This window comes from Hypanus sabinus, chromosome 3 (assembly GCF_030144855.1).
Source record: "Hypanus sabinus isolate sHypSab1 chromosome 3, sHypSab1.hap1, whole genome shotgun sequence".
Lineage (NCBI taxonomy): Eukaryota > Metazoa > Chordata > Chondrichthyes > Myliobatiformes > Dasyatidae > Hypanus > Hypanus sabinus.
In genome coordinates this window covers 133,560,253-133,585,066 of record NC_082708.1, presented here as the reverse complement: position 1 = coordinate 133,585,066, position 24,814 = coordinate 133,560,253, and the positions used below count along the sequence as shown (strand labels likewise).

At 39.8% G+C, this 24,814-nt stretch overlaps 1 protein-coding gene across 1 annotated transcript; it reads right to left on the bottom strand.

Moving 5' to 3' along the window:
• Positions 1 to 161: 161 nt before the first annotated feature.
• On the bottom strand, positions 162 to 23,587 carry mgarpa (mitochondria localized glutamic acid rich protein a). Its single transcript, XM_059963387.1, has 4 exons — positions 23,311 to 23,587; positions 10,728 to 10,828; positions 9,814 to 9,934; positions 162 to 3,824 (listed from the first exon to the last, which is right to left on the bottom strand). Exons 1-4 carry the CDS (start codon positions 23,399 to 23,401, stop codon positions 3,787 to 3,789), a joined length of 351 nt encoding a protein of 116 aa, XP_059819370.1. The 5' UTR covers positions 23,402 to 23,587; the 3' UTR covers positions 162 to 3,786.
• Between the last annotated feature and the right edge of the window lie 1,227 nt (positions 23,588 to 24,814).

Below are 24,814 nucleotides of genomic sequence, written 5' to 3'. Positions count from 1 at the left end.
AGCTGTCCATTAAAATATCTGTGCGCTGTCTCAACTGAAGCGCACATGTCAGTTTGAGTCCCAACACAATTTACCAGGTATAAACTGGGATCAGAACAACAGCTTATTCATTTTGGTACTGAGTCCAGTTCCTGCTTTATCTTGGATGTCAATTTAGAATCTAAGGTTTGGGTGGTTTAATAACAGATCATATATAAAGCTTTTCCAAGGTTGTCAAGCCGAGGAGTGGTAGTGGGGACAAGCTCCCACTACCTAAAAGTTCTCCTCATGGCATGCGACTCAAATAGCCTCTGACAACCAAGTCCAGCTCCTGGCCTTCTCGTGTGGCTTAGCCTCTTAAGCCCTGTGGAACTGTTTCTACTGACAGGAGAAGGGGCAAAGACGGGTCCTGGCGCCTTAAAACCAGTGCTTCACATAGATGAAGCTTGTCAGCCTGGGAAGGCAGTCCATCTAAGAGAGGGAAAACTCTGATTTCAAACCTCCGCTGCCTTGCGGCCATACCCTCTCATGGGAAAGGCTTTGGGAGTAAACCCTGAGGGCAAATCCGAAGCTGGAGTCCCTAAGGCAGTCTGACGTTGCCTTCAACCTCATTCTGGCAACTCCTGCAATGACACTGGTGCCAAGCTGTATTGGCCCTTGCCCTTCCCTTGGACAACATCGGTGTCGTGGAGAGGGGAAACTTGCTGCATGGGCAACTGCTGGTCTTCCATACAACTTTGCCCAGGCCTGCACCCTGGAAACCATTCCAGGTGCAGATCCATGGTCTCGAAAGACTAACAGATGCCACCACTGTCTCACAGTAGAATGGCCATATTGATATGCTAAGCCAGGGAAAAAAGCAAGTGTGAACAGGGCCATACCCTAACATGATTCAACACTGGGAAGTGATAAGCAAGGAGAAAATTGGAGAGAAAAGGTATTTTGGTTATAATGAGCAATTGGAGGAACAGTTGTTGAATATGTTGAGGAATGCCACAGAAGAAATCGCCAAAGCAAACAGCACTGCATCACTTGCTAAACCTCCAAGCAATGAAGCCCGTTAAGCTAACCCATGATGACAGCAGAGTGATATGTCCATTCAAAACCAAAAGCACAGAAAATAGATTATTTATACGTCTGTGCAGCATGCAAAAGGCAAGCAGTTTTGTTCTTAAAATTTGCAATTGACAGTCATTAGCCTTAATCAAAGGAAAGGGCAGGCAACAGCACTGACATACAGTAATTCCCCTCTTTATGAAGTGTTCTTGTAAGTTACATGAAGAATGTTATAGTTAGGGGAAATGTTAATGTGCCTGCATTTTATACAAATTTAACATCAGTGAGGAAATAAGTAACAATGCATGATGGTTTATCAGTTGGCTTGAAAGGGATTACTGAATTAGAGTACAATGCAGGATGATAAACATAAAGACAGATATGGAAAATATGCTCAGCTTTAAAATAAACTAAGTGAATAAATGCATTATTTATAAAAAATGCACTTTAATGAGGTACTTTCATTTTGATGCTCTATATCTTACATAAATTAAAATGTCTTAAAGCAATGTTGGCAAATAAGTAAGCAGTCATTCAGTTCAAATGAATTTCCATAGGAATGAGAAAAATACAAGAGATCTACCCCTGGTGTCCAACTATACATCCACATTTAGACTGTTGTATTCTTGGCATTTTATTCTGTAAAGTGTACAATAAAGAACAACATTTAATAAGTGCTGAAGAGGAAGTCCAAATAAAAAAGTAAATAAGTAAACACATAATTTATATTTTTCATCTTGTGTTTTTTGATACAGTCTCAGATGATGTGGTTTCACTTTACAGAAAATCATGATACCATTAAGAACGTTTTTTCTAGAAACACAACACCATCCCCTGTAACAAGCAAGTTGCCTGCATAGACAAAAAGAAGAAAACAAGAAAGCTATATTCTCAAAATTAACCCATGATCTTAACCCTTTAGTAACATAGTACAGTGCAGAACAGGGGCCAGCCCTTTGGCCTGCAATACGCATTGTTACCATGACGCCAATTTAACCTGCACACCCGCCTGTACATGGTTGATAATCTTCCATTCGCTTCCCGTTGTCAAGTCATACTGCATGGAAACAAATCCTTAAGCACAAATTGTCCATGCCAACCAACCAAGCTGCCTATCTAAACTGGCCCAATTTGCTTGTATTTGACCCAGATCCCTCTAAGCCTTTCCTATACATGTACCTGTCACTGAACTAACCGCTTATCATAGCAGGTGTCCCCCGCTTTACAAATGTTCACTTTACGCAGCTTTGCTTTTACAAAAGACCTACATTTGTAACCTGTTTTCGCATTACAAAGAGGATTTTTGCTTTCAAGAAAATTTTTCCCATATAAATTAATGGTTCTTCACTTTATGCCATTTCAGCTTAAGAAAGGTTTCATAGGAACACTCTACCTTTGTAAAGTGGGGGGGGAACACCTGTACTTAGAAACTGGGAAGAATAAAAGTAGCAAAAATGAAGTTTTCCAACTCAAAAAGAATTTACATAGAGACAGGCCCTTCCTACCCAATGAGCCTGTACTGTCCAATTACTCATGTGTGATCAATTAACCTACTAACTCGTATGTCTTTGGAATGTGGAAGAAAACTGAGGAAACTGGAATGTCCAGAGGAAACCCTCACGGTCATGGAGAGAACAAACAATCTCCTTACAGACAGCAGAATTGAATCCGGGTCACTAACACAGTAATAGCATTACACTAACCACTACACTACTGTGCCACCCAGAGTGAAAATGGAAGATCTTTACTGCTATTTTTTTCTTTCAAATATTAAGGGACAATTTGATCCAATTTTTAAGTACACTTTCAAAACTTACCATTGTTATTTCATTAGATTTAAAATATTACTTCTCAATGTCTGAAAGGTTATTATTATATCACCATAGGTAAAAATGTTGGACACCCCACTTCCCCAATTAATAATGGAGCTCTTGAGTTCAGAATTTATCAAGCATGCTTATATCAAATTTTGTATGTATATGCACATTTATGTTGGTGTTACAGTATACTCATAATCTCAAGTGTATGCCATTTTTTATAACTTGGTTTTTAAAACATTTTTACCTAAAAATATCCATAATCTTTTGTCTGCCTTTGGGAGTTAAGTAAGAAGTAAAGGAGTAGGTTGCTAAGGAACTTATGTATATGGGAATCCCAAGTTTTCTGTGAGATGGGGACAGGGTTTTGCATGGACTTTCTCTGGATGGTAGAAAGGAAGTCTTGTTCCATTGACATCCACTGGGAATATCCGGTTTTTGGGACCAAAGAAAGATTGTGAGGACTAACATTCCAAATCACAGAAACAAATTTTATAAATAATGTTTATCCCAAGAATGTTGGAATTGATGCCATTGACGCATATCAGTTTTATTTAACCTGTGGTTAAGTGAAATGTGTCTTACGGTTTTGATATGCATTCACAAAAATGTTTCTTGTGCAAAGTACATTATACTACTTCTTTAAAAACCTCAATGTGTATGCTAATTTTGTTAGTGTTACCTACAGCATTTATGTTTTCAGCACATCCCAAACTAAAACTTCCAACATACTACATAAGCCAGAGATTGTGCAATATAGACCCAGATGCATTTAACTGCATATTAATAAGCAAACCTTAAACTAATCATGCCTTAACAACTAGCCGTGTTGGCATCTTCAATCATGCATGGTTTTAAGTAGGCATTTCTGCGAATATTTAAGAATGCTATCTATAGTTACTCCAGGCAATTCACTATAAATTACATATTAAGGTCAATTGATTATTGGGTACTCACCAACTTTCTCTGTACCTGTAGGTAGGAGAAACAAAGAATAAAGAATTTGTTAAAACACAAATAGCATCAGGATCATTTTGTTAAAGACAGAAAGTGCTGTCAAGTTCCTTCTCTTGACCTTGTAAGTAAAAACATCAGTCACTACAGAACTCAAAAGTTGTATGTCCCAAGGAGGATTCGAACTCTGTGAAAGTTTGCTCATGTGAGCAGCAACAGGAGTGTCTCAATTGATCTTTGGATCTCTGAACTAATGAAGAGAAAACATTAGCACAGCTCCTGCCCTGAAACCTCTTTGGTGCAGATCCTGGCCACAGGCAGGATCTGAAACAGGCCTGCTGCTTCCTGCAATGCTGACATTTGCACTCCCACACTCATGAGAACCATTGGCTGGAATTTTTTTTAAATGTGAATAACAGCCTGAACACCTGCATCTTCACATGAGTCAACATCTTCAGGAGAGGAAGGGAAAAGACTGGGAAATAAGCAGAAGAAGTTAAAGTAAGAATTTTAATTCTGTCGAGTCACAATCAAATAAATTCCATGATGAAGCATTGTTGTGCTAAAATTTACAATTATCTCAAGTAACAGAAAGGAAACAAATTAGTGAAAATTTTGGGACAAACAATATGACAATCAAGTCTCCAAAGATACAAAGTGAGAAATAAGGAGCCTTCAAAAACAGATTTTAATTAGTATGATGTGGTCCATAATTTGGGATAGATGAATTAAAGATTTCTTTTTGTAGAGGTATTCACAATACAGGATACAACCAGCATCCAAGAAAAAGCTGTAAATTAGGAACTGGAAGGGAGGGAAGAAGTCACAGAAAATTAAAACCAACAGCAGAGAAAGCAAAGTTCTAGAAATGCAGACTTACAGGTGTCCACGATAACTCAGAACTCCATTTTGTATGAAAATATGGAATTACAGAAAAGTGATAGCCCAAAGAAGTGGGATTCTATTGTAAAAACTAATCAAGGAACTTTAGTTTGAGGAGACTAGTTTGTTCTGCACAGAATCACACTGTGAAACTAATGGCTGAAAGAAGATTGTAGCTGGGAGCTTAATGTCAAAGGATATGCAGGTATCGAAAGGACAGGCAGGAAGGTGGAGAAAGTGGCTTTGCTCTGTTAGTAAAAAATGAAGTCAAATCATTAGAGAAAGGTGATAGAGGATCAGAAGGTGTTGAATCATTGTGGATAGAGCTAAGGAACTGGAAGGCTGAAAATACACTAATGGGATTTATTTACATACACCCCAAACATTAGCAAAGATGTGGTCTACTAATTACAATGGGAGAGAGAAAATGCATGCCAAAAGGGCAGTGTTATAATAGTCATGGGGGATTTCAATATACAGGTAGACTGGGAAAATCAGGTTTATGCTAGATTCCAAGAGGGGGAATTTTTACAGTGCCTACAAGATGGCTTGTTTTAAGAGTACTTCGTGATTGAGCCCATAAGGAGGTCAGCTATTCTGAATGGGGGTTGTGCAACAAACTGTAATTAATAAGAGAGCTTAAGTTAAAAGAACCCTGAGAGGCAAGTGATCATAACATGATTGAACTCATCCTGAATTTTGAGATGGAGAAGCTAAAGTCAGATGTATCAGTGTTACAGTGGAGTAAAGGGAATTAGAGACATGAGAGAGGAGTTGGCCAGAATTGATTGGGAGTGAACGCTGGCAGGAATGACGGCAGAGCAGCAATGGCTGGAATTTCAGGAAGCATTTCTGAAGGCACAAGATATATACTTCCCAAAGAGGGAGAAGTATTCTAAAGGCAAGATGACACAACTGAGATATTCAAAGTCAACGTAAAAGCCCATGAGAGGCCATATAATGAAGCAAAAAATAGTGGGAAGTTTTCAAATACCAACAGAAAGCCACTTATAAAAGTGTCTAAGAAGGTAATGATGGAATAGAAAAGTAAACTAGCCAATAATATTAAAGAGAATACCAGAAGTTTCTTAAAGTTACATAAAGTGTAAAAGGGGGTGGATATCAGACCACTGGAAAACGATGCTGGAGAGGTAGTGATGGGGGACAAAGAAATATTAGATGAGTTGAATAAGCATTTTGCATTATTCTTCACTATGGAAAACACTAGCAATGTGGTGGAAGTTCCAGATGTCTAGGGAGATTGCTAGGGAGAAGGTTCTTGGGAAACTGAAAGGTCTGAAGGTAGATAACTCACCTGGAACAGACATTGGGAGGCATTAGTAATGGTCTTTCAAAAATCTCTGGATTCTGGAATGGTTCCAGAAGACTGGAAAATTGCAAATGGCACTCCACTCTCAGGAAGAGAGAGAGGCAGAAGAAAGGAAATTATAAACCAGTTAATCTGACTGCAGGGAAAATGTTGGAGTCAATTGTTAAGGATGTCGTTTTGGGCTATTTGGAGGCACACGATAAAATAGGCCATGGTCAGCATGGTTTCCTCAAGTGAAAATCCTGCCTGACTAATCTGTTGGTATTCTTCGAAGAATTAACAAGAAAGATAGACAAAGGAAAATCAGTTGATGTTGTGTGCTTGGATTTTCAGAAGGCCTTCAACAAGGCACTACATGAGGCTGCTTACCAAGCTATGCAACCGTGGTATTACAGGGAAGACTCTAACATGGATAAGGCAATCGTTGACTGGCAGGACGAAAAGAGTGGGATTAGAGGGAGCCTTTTCTGGTTGACTGCTGGTGAGTAGAGGTGTTCCACGGAGGTCTGTGCTGGGACTGATTCTTTTTATATTATACGTCAATGATTTGGATGATGGAATTGATGGCTTTGTTGCAGTTTGCAGATAATACGAAGATAGCTGAAGGAGTAGGTCGTTTTGAGGAAGTAGAGAAGCTACAGAAAGACCTAGACAGATTAGGAGAATGGGCGAAGAAATGGCAAATGGAATATAGTGTTGGGAAGTGTATGGTCATGCACTTTAGTAGAAGAAATGAAAGGGTTGATTATTTTCTAAATGGAGAGAAAGTAGTAAAAAAATTGAGGCACAGAGGGACTTGGGAATCCTTGTGCAGGATTCCCTAAAGGCTAATTTTCAGGTCGAGTCTGTGATGAGGAACGCAAATGTGATGTTAGCATTCATTTCAAGAGGACTAGAATATAAAAACAAGGATACAACACTGAGATTTTATAAAGTACCTGTAAGGCTTCACTTTGAGTATTGTGAGCAGTTTTGGGTCCCTTATCTTAATAAGGATGTGCAGACACTGGAGAAAATTATTCCAGTTCAGAACGGCTCATCATACAAAGAACATTTGATGGCTTTGGGCCTGTATTTACTGGAATTCAGAAGAATGAGGGATGACCTCATTGAAACCTATCGAATGGTGAAAGGCCTTGATAGAGTGGACATCAAGAGATGTTTCCTGTGGTGGGAGAGTCTAAGATCAGAAGACACAGCCTCAGAATAGAGGGGCATCCTTTTAGAACGGAGATGAGGAGGAATTTCTTCAGCCAGAGAGTGGTGAATCTGTGGAATTCGTTGCCCCAGGCAGCTGTGGAGGCCAAGTCAGAGGCTGATTGTTCGTTGATTGGTCAGCGCATGAAGGGGTATGGAGAGAAGGTAGGAGATTGCAACTGAGAGGAAAACTGGATCAGCCACGATGAAAGAACAGAGGAGACCAAATGGCCTAATTCTCCTCCTATATCTTATGGTTTTATCATCTAATTGTCATATAGTCTATATTGTATTCATGGATTTAATTTCCTACTACCAGTTCCTGCTTTGTAATTTACAATAGCCATGGAAGGTTCCTTTCATGACATCATAAAACTGAAAATATGAGAAAGGCAGTTCTGCTCAAAGGTCATCTTTCAGGAAAATCCAAAATACTGTATAAATGCCACAGCTAACTTCAGTGAAATACCTGAATCGTGACCACCATTTGGATGCCAAGCACTGACAAAAAGAAAACAGCATCTAGATACAAAGGGAGTGGAATCCTTTGCAGCTTTAGCATATCTAAAATGTGTTTCATTCTATTTAAAATTAGTGACATCAACTTTCCAGCTCTTTACTTCACCCCTGCTGGGGCAAAATTAGAAGACCATCCCATTTCACTGTGAGCATATTTTACCCCATTGGACCTCACCGAACTCCCATGCTACCAACAATAAAACAAAGTAAAATGCAAGAAATGCTCCCTCCTCAGCTGGAGACAAGACCACTGCTTTCTTGTCCTACAGTCTAGTGTCAGTTTAACTTCATGTTGAGCTTCCTTTAAAATTCTGCAACCATTCTTCTTGTCTGCTCCGTTGGCACCATATCTTTTCTTATGCTCAAGCATTCCTGTTCTAATAAAAAAACTTACTTATCAGCACAATTACTTTAACACAGCTATATTAAATAAATAAAATTGTACATTTGTACTACTTTTCACTCTAAGGATGGATAGAGGCTACGACCTATGAAATTTTAATGACTTTCTCTCCATTAGCTGTGTTATCCACCCTATTATAATTATAAAACATTTGCTGAATGAGCTTATACCACATCTTATTTAAATGATATTGCTTCCTGGAGTTGACGGATACTGCCGTTGCCTTGAGGATTTGTGCTTAAACACACTGAGAGGAATAGTCGTGTTAAATTGATGATGTTGTTCCATAGTTATAATTCCTGAGTTATCGAAAGGAGAAATAGCAGGAGCTATTTTGAGTTTCATAGCTTGTAGAAATCATCAGAGCTTTACAGAATCAAAATCAATATCATTATCACTGACTTAGGTGATGTGAAATTAGTTGTTTTGCAACAGCGGTAAGCAACAAAAATGGCAGAAGTATTTTTAATTATACTTTAATTCTTGAAAGAAAATCGGATGATGTGTATTCACTGCTGCTTATTTTACACTTTTCCTGAAGAGCAATCTGACCAAGTTTATTTCTCAACTTGATTCATAATATTCATACTCTCTTCCTGTTATTTATAAAAAGTTGAATTGATAAATAACATAAGTATTTGCTTGGCTATCTTTCCCCAATTATCTTTTCTGATTTATGTTTATGGCATTATGTGTTTCATTCTTTGCTTTGTTTCCATAGGCCTCTTTGTGGGATTAAAGCTAAATATGTGTTCAAGTATCCGTTGAAAGAAGCAGTCAATGTTTCGGGTCAAAACCCTTTGTCCTGATGAAGGGTTTTTACCCAAAACGTTGACTGCTTCTTTCAACGGATGCTGCCTGAACTGCTGAGTTCATCCAGCTCTTTTGTATGTTTTGATTTGACCACAGCATCTGCAGTGTACTTTGTGTTTACTATGTGTTCAAGTAACTTGGAGGGTTGCTATACCCTTCAGCTCCCCCTAATTCTCAAAGGAAACTGGATCATATTTGGCACAATGAAAATGGTAATTGGGAAGTCCATGAGCAAAAAAACACTGCCTGATATGATGCCAGTGACCATGATAAACTGATTCTCCTCATCTTTTTTGTCGTGTCTGTGGGTTTGCCCATAGGAGATCACAACAACATCCTCCTGCATCTCTCCTCCATTGTTCACCAGTCTGGGATTGATTCCATAATTACCTATAGCAATGTCTCCAAATTTCCCTAGGACATATCCTTAGTTCTTAGACCTTCATGAAATCATCCGAAAACACATCCGATTCCGTACGTGCCTATAAAACTGAACTCAAACTCACCACCACCTCTCAACATTGCTTCACTCTCTCTAGTCATAGTAGACCCAGTGTGAGCAGTGATCTTTATAAATTCAATCACGGCGTGCCTAAAGCCAAGAGCAATTCCCGGGGATTTCGGGCCAAGTTTCATTTATAACCCTCTAACTTTCATTTGTAAAAAGCACTTATATTCCAGATTGTTGCCAGCAGTGTCTATTTCTACATCAGTCACAACTATTTAATCCCCGCTAAAGGTTTAATTTTCTAAATGCTTATTTATATTCCGGCAAGCACTGACAAACATTCTAGCTGAGCCTGGCACAACAAGTAGATCAGGATCTGAGATGCCTGAAACTTATGCATAAAAGTAAAACTTACTCTTGGGTTGAAGATCCTGAGGCATCTCTTCGGACTCACTCTGGATGCTCTTTGGACGCTCCATTAGCTCTGCAATTCTGTCGTTGTACCTGACTTTGTCCTCTTGGAGAACTTTGTATGCCTGGGGAAACACCATCCAACATTAGTTACTAATTCTAAAAGAAGCTGCAGCCAACTGATTTTTATGCAATTTCTGCATACAAGTGAGAATCACTGATTTCTGTCCGGTGTGTCTTTTCATTCCGGTACATCCTCTGCCTGGCAGGTCAGAAGTCAATCAGCAGGTGGATCTTTTCCAGTGCTGCTTGAGAAAAGGGTACCTTAAGTCTGCCATTTCCAAATTTAAAAGAGGGGAAGCAGGGAGATTTGCATTTCTAAAGTACTGAACCTTTCGCCATTTTAAGCCAATGAAGTTGAAATTTATTGTTCACAAACATATGGACCAAAAATTCCTACGAAGAGAAATGCACAATTACCTCATTATTGATTTTATTAATAAGCTTGTAATAGACAAATACTGGCCCAGGACATCAGAGATAATCTCTTTATTTATTTTTAAATACTGCCATGTGATATTTCACACCCAGTTGAGAGGCCAAAAGCTAATCCGAAAGACAATAAAAATACCCTCACCCAATGCCCCTCTGGAGTATCAGCCTAGACCTTGTGCTTACCTCTGAACCCATAATCCATAACCTTCCCAGTCAGAGGAGGAAGTCCTAGTAATTAAATCATGATGAGTATTAAAATTTGACTCAGTTTTCCTCATGGGGGCAGTTCACTGCTGTTCAGTAACCGCACTGAGTTTGGTGTGAGTGAAGTGTCAGACATAAGCTTGAAGGGGAGGGACAGTATATTATGCGAGGTAAAGGAACAGGGCCTGAAATTGATATGTTAATTGAACTGGATCTTACATAAAGGCCCGCGCCTGCAAACACTCCACCGACCATCAGAGCATAAAACACGTTCTCGCCTGAGGAACCTGAATGACCACCGGAAGACATTTGGCGGATCCCTGCGAAGCAAAGCAAAGTGGTGATATAAGAGAGCAAAGAATCATACAGAGCTCAAGTGTAATCTAATCACAGCATTGAACACCAATGGGATGACATGGTTGGAAAGGAAGTTAGCAATTCCTCATCGACCCTCATTAATTTATATAGATGCAGCACAGAAAGCATTCTTTGCCACGGCTTGGAATACGCCATGTTTTGCCTGAGACCAGAACAAACTGTAGAGAGTTGTGGACGCTGCTCAACACATCTCAAAAACCATCCTCAACTTCCCATGGACTCTTCTACATCTCTCACTGCCCTGGAAAAGCAGCTAACATCATCAGAAAGAGTCTAACCCAGGGGTGGGCAAACTTTTTGACTTGTGGGCCACAAAGGGTTCTAAAATTTGACAGGGGGGCAGGACCAGGAGCAGATGGATGGAGTGTTTTAGTAATACACCTCATAAGAGAAAATAAAATATCATGGGATATGTAGAAAACATGTGCTTTAATTTCAATTGAAAATGAACAAATGCATTACAACAAAATTTCTGTCTTTGAAGTCCCATGGTATTTAGCTATTTATTGAAATGACTTTTAAAACACTGAAAATTAAATGAATAAAATACAGCTTTTTAAAATAGTAACAGTTATTATTTTAAAGCACTGAAAATTCTGTTATCCTTCAAGATATTATCATCATCACTCTTCTCCTGACTGTCTTTATTTCAAAAGCGGTAGGAGATGCAGGTCTACTTGTCCTGCTCCTTCTTATTCAATTGTCCCCTGTGCCAAAACTCAACAACGACCAGCACAAGGACAGAACAGTGACAGCACGCCAGTATGCGGAGCGCGTTATTTTATCTGGAGTGCATTTTTTATTTTGAGAACGTACGTGCACCTGCGCACTACTCATGTCCATCACTTAACAGAAATGACATGTAACATGTAAGGCTTATTGAAAAAAATATTTTGAAAGGCATTTTTACATAACACAACGAAGAAACTTATTTTTAATTTCAGTGGGAACAGTGTTGTTGGTCTCCCTTTTTAGCCAGCGCATCAAAGTCTGGATTTAGTTTTGTTGTGGCGATCAGGATGGATCTGAGGTGTTGGTCAGTTATCTTGGATCTGTGGCTGGCTTTGTTGATGCTCATGACACTGAACGCCTGTTCACACAAATAGGTCGAGCCGAACAAAGAGTAAAGCGCAAATGTGGAGTAATACGCTGCACCTCAACAAAGGTCAATGTATATAGAGTGCGTCATCTATTGGGAAAACGCCAGAATTGCGGGGAAAAAACGTTAACAAGGTATATTAATATAATTTCATCAAGTTCTGCGGGCCGGATTAAAAAGCTTAACGGGCCTCATATGGCCCCCGGGCCGTAGTTTGCCCATGCCTGGTCTAACCCCTCTTGACATTCTCTCTCCTCGTCCCTCCCATCAGGCAGAAGATGAAAAAGCCTGAAAGCACTTCGTACTAGGCTCAAGGCCAGATTCTATCCTGCTGTTATAAGCCTATTGAATTGTTCCCATGTACAATAAGATGGATTCAACATTACAGAATATTTCGTCATTTAGTCCACCTGTACTACATTTCCTCTACAAACGTAACACATTATTCTGTGTTCTGTTACTGTTTTCTCTTTTGCTGTTGTAATGAAATCATCTGTGTGGATGGATAAAAAACCATTTGGTAAACTGGATTTTGTCTTCCAGCCAGAACGTGAAGCCACATCATTGTAAAAAAGAATAAACGGAACTCCAAGGGTGCCTGTTATTTAGTTATCAATGGGACAGATCAGGTGTGAACACTTGACACAAAAAGGCAAGATTAAAGTTTATTTATCGCATGAGTAGCGGGACATATAGTGAAATGCATTGTTTGCGTTAATAACCAACACATCTGAGAGTGTGCTGGGGGCAGCCACAGGTTCCAGTGCTGACATAGCATTCCCTTTGTTTAGCAGTGGTTAGTGGTGAGGAAGCTCCATGGGATGAAGGTGGGGCACTTGGATCAGACTTCGAGTACAGGGCCACGTAAACTTGACGGTGTCTTTACTGAGAAGGACTCCCTGTCCTGAAGGACGTTAAATTGATGTGTTAATCTCAAACTGAACAGAGTTGTGGTTTCAAGTCATGCGAAAAGATTGAACAGAGCAGTTTGGCTGCCAAAGCTGTGTCAGGCAGCTGAGTGGCAGAACGCAGCATTTAGTTCATAAAGCGGCACTGTGGTCAGCATAACGCTTTGCAGTACAGCCCGGACCATCAGGTTCGGATTCCCGTCGATGTCTGTAAGGTGTTTCCAGCCACCATATGGGTTTCCTCCGGGTGCTCTGGTTTCCTCCCACATTCCAAAAATGTATGTTTAGGATTAGTGAGTTGTAAGCGTGCAATGTTGGCAGTAGAAGCGTGACAACTCACGAGCTGCCCCGAGCACAGTCCTCCCTGATTTGATTTGATTAAACGACGCATTTCACTGTAAATTTCCACAAGTCTTTAATCTTCATGGTGGCCACAAGTGCAGGAAGCTACAGCAGATTCAAAGATATTGGAGTGGAAGGGGGAGATGGTCATGCTGAAGGCTAGTTTATGAGGAAAGGGGTGATGACAGTAGAGGAAGAGAGATCCTGAGGAGGAAGAACCATTAACTTGGGAGGCCAGAAAGGAAGTACAGAGTCAACAATTTAAATAGGAACAGGGTTGAAGGAGCAAGTGATTGGATTTCATGGACAGCATATACTGGATTTGGAGGCAGTACAGAAGAGGTTCACCAATTTAATTCCAGAGATGAGGGGGTTAGACTATGAGGAGAGTTTGAGTCACCTGGAACTGCACTCGCTGGGATTCAGAAGAATGAGACGAGATCTTATAGAAACATATAAAATTATGAAAGGGACAGATAAGATACAGGCAGAAAGTTGTTTCCACTGGTAGGTGAGACTAGGACTAGGAGACATAGCCTCAAAATTTGGGGAAGTAAATTTAGGACGGAGATGAGGAGGAACTGCTTTTCCCAGAGGGTGGTGAATCTGTGGAATTCTCTGCCCAATGAAGCAGTGGAGGCTACCTCAGTAAGTATATTTAAGACAGGGTTGGATAGAGTTTTGCACAGCAGGGGAATTAAGGTTATGGGGAAAAGGGAGGTAGGTGGAGATGAGTCCATAGTCAGATCAGTCATGGTCTTATTGAATGGTGGAGCGGGCTCGATGGGCTGGGTAGCCTATTCCTGCTCTTATTTCTTATGTTCTTATGACAGGAAGTGTTCAGAAATGAACCAAGTGGAGAAAAACTAGAAAATCTTACTTTTTCAGCACAACAGCAAGTGTGAACACTGTAGATATAAGGCTCAAGAAGCCAACATTAGTGAGGGAAGCAGTAGAATGAATGGTCAGTCTTCTGATGGAGAAGTGTATGAGTTAGCACAGTTGTTGCTAGAGGCAAGGGTTGGAAGAGAGTGGGGTATGCAGGAGATGGCTGGAGGCGGTAAGGGAAGCCCGCAGGCAATCATCGCTCTTCTGAGTGCTTGAAGGGGTGGAGAACACCTGCTGTGTGCACAGTCTGGTCATACTGTCTCAAAGGAATGTACATGGTTAAGAAAATTTTGCTGTGATTTTCACTTTGTAGTAATATTATTCTGTTTCATAAAGATACGGCAGATATGAAAAATGGTAACTCTCATAATGTACATTGCAGATCAGTCCAGATATTATTAAAGATCAGGACAGGAAAGCGACTCCAGGTAAAAGCAAAAAATCAGCCATGATCTATTGAACAGAACAGGCAGGAATGTCCCAATGGTTTACCCCTATATCTTCACCTTAAACCCTGCCCACAAATCTTTAATAAAATATTCCCAAATGATTGTTTTAATTTATAATAGATTTATCTCAAATTAATAACTAATAATCTATACACTCTGGACTTACCAAACAAATGTTTTGAGGGAATGTTTCCTTTGCACTATAGATTCAGATAAAATGCCCTGTACTGTGCAAAGGGCAGTTGAAGACATTAATGTGGAACATGGGCAGACCATACTTCAAAATCATTCTAGGATTGATTGCAGAGGCAGGGACACCAATTATGATAAATGTTTTTGTAAATGGGTTGCAACCTAAAATGAAGATGTTTATTGCTATTTGAGCGGGATAGAAAGGCAAGGATTGTCAAAGGCAGAGATCTGCATCCAGACAAAGTACTGCATTAGCACGTGGACGAGTCTGGTGTCAGGGCAGGGAGGTCACCGAGCAGTCTGTTTTATTTGCAGACCACCTGGCCACCGAGCTCAAGAGTGCCATCGGTGCCAAGGTAACTTCAGCAATTATCATTCTCCGCTTCCACCACCACCCCAGGAAACACAGTTCACCTTAAAAAAGCCATTCGATTAGTGCCCCCAGCCACCACAACAGAGGTGCCATGCCAAAATTCTGACTGTCTTGGAGCTTACTGAGCCATGTAACAGCTTGATTTCTAAATCTAAAGCAGAGCCACTTACCCCACGATTTGTGCTTCTGATTGGTCACTAGCACCATTGAGCAATGTGTCAGTAAATACTGTGGAACTGTCAGGACAACCAGTCTTGTTACCTGCCTCTCGGAAGGTCACATACCAGCTTCTTGGGCACAAAAGAGATCATCAGTTCATCATAGCACAGAACCATCCCCCTCCACCTCCAGGCTAATCTATTGGGTTGGAATCTCCTTTGTAAGCTGGACTGCATGTTGGTACTGTCTCTGAAGGAGTACAACTTGAAGAAACTACTGGTACCAGAGTCTGCGAATAGTTAAATGACCAGAACGTGAAGAACCGGATTTGGTATATTCAGCTGTCTGTGCCTTGTTATAGGAATTTGCTCGGAATACACTGAAGTCTGGTGGAGGTTTACTGACGATTCTTCACCTACGAGGGTGTCAGCCATGGTTAAGCAACTGCTGCAACTTCCTGAAGAACGCAGGGCGCTGGAAAAATGTCCCACCACTCTTCTTCAACCTAGGCTTTGGGATACTCCACTGCAAAAATGAGTTTCAAAGAATGGCCCTTCCCATCGTGATCCAACAAGCATCTGCCACTGATGGGGTTACAATGGAGTTCCATGGACCCTGTGCCATTGAACCTTAGCCAAGGCTCATGTTGCCCTTTTCAGAACAAAAGGAGGGAAGTGTGGAACCTGCTGCACCGCAAGTTAAGATAGCTATAGTACTGTGCAGCTGTACAGAGAAGGGTCTTCCAAAATATAGCTCCTGTTTGTACAGCAGAGAACACCAACAACATGAGCAGTCCAAGACAAAATAAAGGTAATGAACAATTGAAAAGCACACATCTTTTTCACAATAACTCTTACTAAAACTACGGTATAATGGCTGCCTTCAATCAGATTAAATGTACATTTGTAAATAAAGGATGAATAGCATGTAGTTTTACTGGTTATTAATACCTGTAAGAATGTATCATAATTGGTATTCTGTGTAGGTATAAGAGATTAGGAGGGACGCACAATTTCAGTTGGTCAATATCTGTAAAAAATTGACAGTTCTGAGCAGAGGTTTTAGAAGTTCTTTGACAGGGGTAGAACAGTTCTCCTTGTGCACAAATAAATAAAGTGTGATTGAGAAACAAGCATGAATTGTTTGAGCCCAAATGTTTGGTGACAATAAATCTTGCAGCTTCACTAACTGTGTGCCACTTCCATTTGCAGGAAGTTAGAGCATTGGGGATTAAGGCCAACTTCCAGGGATTATCTTTGGTTTGAATTTTGCCAACACATGCAGCCTGACTCAATGTTTTCAGCTTTACTAAATAGATTTCCTACCTTTCACCATGTAAGTGAGTGTTTTGAATATGTCTTCACTGGTGAAAAAGAAATTATAATATCCCGAAGTATTCATAGAGAGGTTAGATGAGGCAGAGGATATGTTAAAAGAGTTGAGTTGGCTACACCTAAAGTGAGTAAGTAATGAAGACCAGATGGCTGAAGATGCGATTGTCAAGGTGTACATGGCCCTCCAGAATATATTAGATATGTATCCTGTAACAAGATTATCATTAAAATTGAAGATCATGGCACAAGACTGATATTGATTGCATGGATACACAGTTTGCTCAATAATGTACAATATAGTGTGATAGTGAAAGATCCTTTTTCAGAAAGTGAAGAGTGATGATCCCTAGAGGTCAATATTAGGTCTACTGTTTTTTTTAATCACCTTAGGCTTGGGAATGCAAACAGCAATCCATAAATTTTTGGATGACTCAAAAATTTGGCAGAGTATGAACTGCAGAGAGGGTGGTGATAAATTGTATCAGGATGTGAACAGGTTAGTGGAATGAGCAGGCACATGGTACATGAAGTTTAATGCTGAGAATTGTGAGGCAAAGCACTTTGAAAGGAAGAATGCGGAGAAACAATATAAAGTATACCTTTTGAGAAATAGCATTAGGTTCAGGAAAAGTTATTACCCTTCAATCGTTACGCTCCTGAACCAGCATGAATAACTAATTCCACAACCCATGGATTCACTTTCAAGGATTTTATAAATCATGTATTCAATATTACTTTGTTTGGTATTTGCACAGTTTGTCTTGTTTTGCACATCGGTTCTTTGTCAGTCTTTGTGTGTAGTTGTTCATTAATTCTATTGTATTTCTTTATTCCAGTGTGAATGCAGCAAGGCTGGATGAGAAAGTGGTTAATAGGCATGAACAATTAAGGACTTTCTCATTAGAGGTATCAAGAATAAAATCAGGAAAGTGAAGACAAATCTTTATAAAACACTGGTCCATCCTCAACTGGAAATTTGATACTTTGTAAAAGGACTGTGAAGGTATCAGAGAGGATCCAGAAAATATTTACAAAAATAGTTTGATGGATGAGCGATTAGAATCACAAAGATGATTCAAGAGCCTTGGACAATTTTATTTTAATACAAAAGCCAAGAGAGGTTGTAGGCATGTACTGTACTGTGCAAAACTCTGGCAAATTTTTTTTTTACAAATCTGTAAAGCAAAGTTGCTTTCAAAAATAATGAAAAGTTTCTAAATACCAGAAAGATTACTATAAAGAGCAGTAAACAGTAAAAACCAGATCAAAATAATATTTGGTTTAACCACTGTTTGCCTTTAAAAATGCATCAATTTTCTTAGGTACATTATCGTGCAGTTTCATATGAAAATCAGCTTGTAGGCTGTCCAAGCATTTTGCACAACATGCCACACTTCATCTGCAGACTCTGGCTGTCCTGCTTGCTTCTGGCTCTCCAGGTAAACACCAGAAAGCCTCAATGATGTCGAGATCAGGGGACTGTGGAAGCCATACCATCTGTTGCAGGACTCCTTGTTCTTCTTTTCGCTGAAGACAGCTCTTTACGGTCTTGGCTGTCACATATCCAGCTTTCTCCGGTTTTTCTATGGACAAATTGCTTCCTGTTTGAGCAAAAAATTTTAAATTATGACTTGTCAGTCCAAAGCACTTGCTACCATTGTTCAGCACCTAAGTCCTTATGTTTTTGTGTGCAGGTGAGACTCTTGGCTCTGTCCACTTTGGAGGAATAGCTTTTTGGTAGCAACTCTTCCATGAAGACCACCTCTGACAAGACTTCTCCGGACTGTAGAGGGGTGTACTTGGGTTCCAGTGATTTCTGTGAGTTCAGAGTAGATAGCAGTGCTGGAGTTCTTCTGATTTAAAAAGGATGTCAGTTTGATGTGTCTCTCTCTGCTGCACTCAGTTTCCATGGCCGACCACTGCGCTTCTGGTCCTCAACTTTGTCTTTTTCTTTGAGCTTCTTCAGAAGAGCTTGGACAGCACATCTTGAAACTCCTGTCTGCTATGAACTTTCTGCTTGGGAGAGACCTTGTTGATGTAGGATGACCACCTTGTGTCTTGTTGCTATGCTCACTCTTGCCATGGTGTAAGAATTGATGATTTGAAGGTTAATCTGTCACATTTGCCAAACCCTCAAGCTTTTACCTTTTAGTTTGGATGTTCTTCACCCAGTTTGATCCTTTCTACTCTTGCTTCTGTTTCAGTTAATCAGTTTAGTTTATCCAACACATTATGTCATTGATCATTAGCAACTGTTTGTTATCTTTGATTAATCATGCACTAGGCTATATACCTAATCAACGTTTTTATTTGAAAAGTGGTCTTAATGTTACTTTCTTTAATGAAATACAGAATTTTTCAGTAACATTTATTTTTTTCAAAAAAGAATGTTTGGAAATCAACCATTTGCTGTTTCTTATTGACACACTAATGCAGAAAACAAAAAAGAAACATCTAAAATAAAATTTATATAAAAAATCCAGGTTGCCTAAGACTTTTGCACAGTACTATATATAAAATAATGAGAAGGTCGATAGAATAGGACAGGGTTTCTCAACCAGGGTTCCCTGGAATCCTAGGGTTCAGCTAGAGGTAACTAGGGCTTCCGCAAGAAATTGTGATTAAAAACGTAAACATCGTTTTTTGAACTTTGTGCATTGCACGATGCTAATGATGCTAACCAGTGGTGGGCAGTGACTGAGCAGACTTGTTAGCAATCTCATTAGAGGTATCTGAGCCCAGTATGGCAGCGTGCAGTAGAACCATATTTATTCTCAGTTTTTGATGCAAGATAGGGCATGCCATTGATAATTGGTGAGTGAGGATAGGTGGCTGATGATTGGTGAGTGTTGTATTACATGGAGGGAAGGACAGTAGGCTGATGAGGAGCATGATGTGTGTTTTCTGGGTACTGAACGGACTCGCCCAAATTGGGCTGTGATATCAGCCTCTCCCTCCCGAATTACCTGCTTTGACTTCCCCTTACATGCCACTGATTGACTTATGGGAGCAAACAAACTCTATCAGTGTAGTAGAAAATTGGAGGGAAATTTTCATTCTAAAGAAAGAATTTTTACGCGACGTGAGTCAGCTGTTGGCCTGCTGCTTGTTATTGCTGTAAATGGTGCAAAACATGGATCATGTAGGTTAGAAGTAAATTGTATTGTGGAGTTGTTGTATTTTTTGTACTTTTCTTATGTAGTTATTTGTTATGCCATTCTTATTATGCAACAACAGGCACAAAAATGTCCATCTTTACAATGAAAGCTACTTATCAATGGTTTTACATAGACTGGTGATCTAAGTTGTCCTATTCCATTCTGCCTAGTCTGTGGCAAACAACTTCAAAATGCAGCAATGGCGCCAGCAAAACTGAAAAGATCCTTAACTACAAATCACAGCCATAGTTGTTGTTTATTTTAAACAGCCATTGGAATCTCAAAACAAACAGAGTAAAGCTTTTGTTAATAAAGTCATGGTCAGTAAAAGGATTCAGCAAAGCAAGTTATTTAATGGCAGAACTTATTACCCAGAAAACAAAAAGTCACACAGTGAGAGCCTAATTATGCTAGCATGTAAAATTGTAGTAGGTGAAGTGCTAGGACAAGATGCACTCTGAGAAACTGAAAAGGTTTCATTCTCAGACAGTATGATAAGTCAAGTATTGATGGCATGTCACATGATGCTGAACAGGTTTTTGTGATAAACTGAAAAACAACAGCTTCTCTATCTTAGGTTGATGAGTCAACAGATTTCACCAATAAATCTCATTTTGCAGCATCTGTAAGATTTGTAAATGATGGTGAAATTCAAGAAAACCTTTTCTGTGGCAAAGAGCTGCCAAAAAGAAGCAAAGGCCAAGATATATGTAATGTTTTGTCTTCATATCTAGAAACAAAAGGTCTGCCTTGGAGGAACTGTGTTGGCATCTGTACTGATGGTGTCCCATCAATGGTTGGCTCCATGAGAGGTTTCGTTTCTCTTGTAAAACAAAATTCTGATATTGCCACAACACCCTGCTTCAATATTGTCAATAAATTTTTCATGTTGTAAGTAGCATTAATTAAATCAATTTACAAACTTTATTTAAATTAAATCTACCTTTAGAAAAATTAAATCCCATTTTAGCTTGAGCCAGTTATTAAACAGAAATTTATTATGTATGCCTTATGAGTTTTTAAAATTTTTGGAAGGGAAAGAAAGAGATTAATTTCAAGAAAAGTAAGCTAAACTTATCCTCCCCCTCCTGGTTTCACCTATCACCTTGTGTTTCTCTCCCCTCCCCCACTTTTTAAACCTTCTCATCTTCTTTTCTCCAGTTCTGCCGAAGGGTTTTGGCCCGAAACGTCTACTGTACTTTTTTTTTTAATTGATGCTGCCTGGCCTGCTGAGTTGCTCCAGCATTTTGTGCATGTTGCTAGGCAGTTTCCATACTGTGTTTCAAAATAAATTGCATATCGTAAGTCTATGATTTTGTTTTAATGCATGGCTTCAAAGAGAGTCAATTACCCTGGCAGTGAGGTGGTGCAGACATGATGGGTCTTATAGAGTCCTGCAGTTATTCTATAATCCTCTTTCATTTCACTCCAGACCAGATGCTTGTGTGCCTTTTATAAATATCAGAAATTAGCATGGTTACAATATTTCATTGACCAAATACAAGACTCAACCAATACTCTCAGAGGAAACACTAGTTTGTTTTTCATACTAAACCAGAACATAGAACAGTCCAGCATGGGACAAGTAATGTGCACACTATGTTGTGCCAATCTTGATGCCAATTTACAATAAATGCCTGTTTCCTCTGTATTATCTATATCCCTTCATTCCTTTCATAGTCAAGTGTCTAACATCCTTTGAAACACCACCAAAATACCCGCTTCCACTTCTATCCCTAAATCCCCGGTAACCATTCCAGGCACCTTACATTCTGTGTGCAAAAAAATACTTGTTCCTCATGACACCTTCAAACTTCCCACCCCACAACCCCCTCCCCCCAACCAATACTGAACACATGTCATCTGGTGTTTGACACTTCTGCTATAGGGAAAGAATTCTTACTGTCCAGCCAACTGTTGAACCATATCTTTTCACTTTTAGTTATCCTTCCCGCAAATTGTTAACTTTACCAGAATAATTTAACACATCGGAAATTAGAATGTGTGGTCCTCGTAAATGTTCTTCCATCATTATGCATTTTCACAAACTAAGATTGGTTGGTGTTCTGCTGCAATCAAATCTTAAATCCAAACCTAAAACGCAGATTTGTTGATGGGAACCTTTGTCATTCCTCATGGGTATTTACTAGACCTGAAATGTTCTAATTTCCTGACATCAGTCAGCCCTACACTTCCTGTCAGTCTTACAAAGAGATGCAAGTTAGAACATGGACAAAAGGTGCTTTAACACCTTTAAACAGCCTTCCTTCCTGGAAGTTCTGGAGGTACACCACGTTTCTTCCTCATGAACATCTTCCTTCTTCTACATGACCATCTGACACAAACGCTGATGAAACTGCAAGAAGGAAAACTTGCACATTTATGCTCAGGCTGTTTTTTGATACCTTCAGTTAAAACACCATTGAAACTGCTGCCTCCCAGGCTGTGCTTAACCACCGAATGCTAATTTGAAGAAACTATGTGAAACACATGACAAGGTTATATAATCTGAGGGCGGGACTATAATGTAAGAGGAGAGACCATCGACGGGAAATATCGAGGGGGAGTTTACACGATTTATATTCGATTGGCATACAGCGTAAGAGAAATCGCACATCACTTTCACCTCTCTTAGCCACATAAGGAGGAAATTTCTGGCCCCTGTGCTAATGAGCCAACTGTGACCTATATTTCCAAATACTACGTACAGGGAGCTTCTTAGGAAAGATCTTATGGAGAATGCACTTGATTGAATTAGAGCTATGAACATAACTTAATTCTTGGCAAGCAAATTCTTGAAATCAGAGCGGGTAAATGTGGGCACCATTGAATGACAGCGTAATCATTCTATTTACGGTACTGCTCTCCATTTCACCACTAATTGAACATTTACAAGGCCCAAGTAATAGACATACGGGAATAATCATTCGGTTGGCGAAGATGTGAAAATCTGAGGCTAAAAGATAATCAAATGATTGCTGTCACCCTTCGGATCAACGCTCTGAGTGGATTTTACAGCTGAGATGAAGCGGACTAATGCGTTGCTTTCAAAGGACATCATCAGCCTGAGGCTGAACTCTTTCGTAACTAGTCCTACTTTAAAAACACTTGAATCTTCTTAGTCATAAAAGCCGTACAGAATATTTTCAAATTTTCTCCTAAGTACAGGTACATCTCGTGAACTAAATAAAGATCAGGCTTTAGAGTGATTGACCTTGGGGCCTCTTTTTTATTGGACAAAGTTCATTATAACATTACTGACGCGACAGGGTCAATAAGTCCGTGCTGCTCACAAAACAAATAAACTTTTTATTCTTTAACAACGGGTAGCTTCCCAAGTCGCTGAAGCTTCTGGGCTAAAGCGGCTGAGTTATTATGCAATTATTCTTGTCACCAGATTCTTGCATGTGATTCAGATACGAGAGATGAATTCTCTCTGGGAGTTTTGTCAAACATTCCTAAAGTAATCGAATCCACGGTTTGTGGAGACCCAGCACCTGCGCCCATCTGTGCAACACTCACCAGTCCTATACGCGTTCCGAAGTAATCGCGAAGAGAATGAGATCTTCGCCGCGGGCGCCAGGTTGTAAAAAGCGACCCTGCAGAGATACATCGTGTCTATCTGCTAATCCGAACAGCGACAGCTTCTTCTGTAGACAATACCGGTAGCGCTCGACACTCCAAACCACAGTAGCGATTCCGTGCCTCTCTCTTAACTCGTCGCTGTCTGACCCAACCACGAACAGCGTCACGTTTTCAGCAAGCATAAAATGTGCAGGCAAACAGGGCCCTGAGGTCGCTCCTGCCATGTGGATCAGTGCTAACCCGCCCATACTGAATAATTATTCAACAACAAAAGTCAGAGGCTGCCCTTCCTCAATGATATGAAGAGAGATACTTAAGGAAGCTGGGGGGAGGAGGGGGGCAGGTGAATTGTCCAAAAGCAAGAAAACAGACATGACCTGAAACTGAAGAGATCTGTCATTCAATAAGGATTCTCCTTAAAAGATAAAATTTGGCTGTGGTAACGATGTCCCGTCAGTGCCAAAAACTTCGTACAGAAAGTTGTTTTTTTTAAATGGTAAGAGAGGCAAGTAAAACGTGGAAATCGATTTAACTGCATCATTAGGGATAATGAATAAATTGTTACCTTAAAGAGTTGTTCCCAAGTTCAACTCCAATAATTATAATAAAAACTGCAAATATAGAATATTTGATAGAAAAACAGAAATTCCTGGAACAACACAACAAATCAAGCAGAACACGATGCACAGAATTAGTCACCTTCGGCCCACAATGTCTGTACAGAATTAAACAAATCACTTTTGTCCGCACGATTCATATTCCTCCATACCTCGTATATTCAAACTCCTATCTAAAAGCCTCTTGAATGCCACTATCTTAATTGCCTAATTATCACCTTTGGCCCTGAGATGCTGCAGCTACCAGTTTCCATGTGGAAAAACTTGGGAGTACTTTTCCTTTAAACTTATCCTTCACCTTAAAGCTAACTGTGCCTTCCAATTTCTACCCCAGGGGAAAAAACTCTTTCTTTGTAAACCGTTTAGGTCCACACCTCACCCTTCAATGCTCTAGAGAATTAATCCGAGTTACTATGTCGATTTGCATTGCCACTTTTGAGGGTTATGGACTTGGACACAAAGATCCTTGTGTACATCAGTGCTGTTAAGAGTCTTATCATTAACTGCATATTTCCCCTTTATATTTGACTTCCCAAAATACAATAGCTCATACTTGTCTAGATTAAACTTTGTCTGCCATTTCTTTGCCCATAACTGCAGCTGATCTATATCCTGCTGTATCCTTTGACAACCTTCTTCACTGTCTGCAATTCCAAATTTTGTCTTGTCTCTAGACGTCAATTAAATTCCTCTTTCCACAGATATTGCTGACCTTCTCTTTCCAGAATTTTGAGTTACTTTCTTCAGCCTTCTTGTTTTGTGACGATGTACTCATATTTCACCAGTATTTGAGATACGGCACTTTTATGCAGCTAAATTCACAA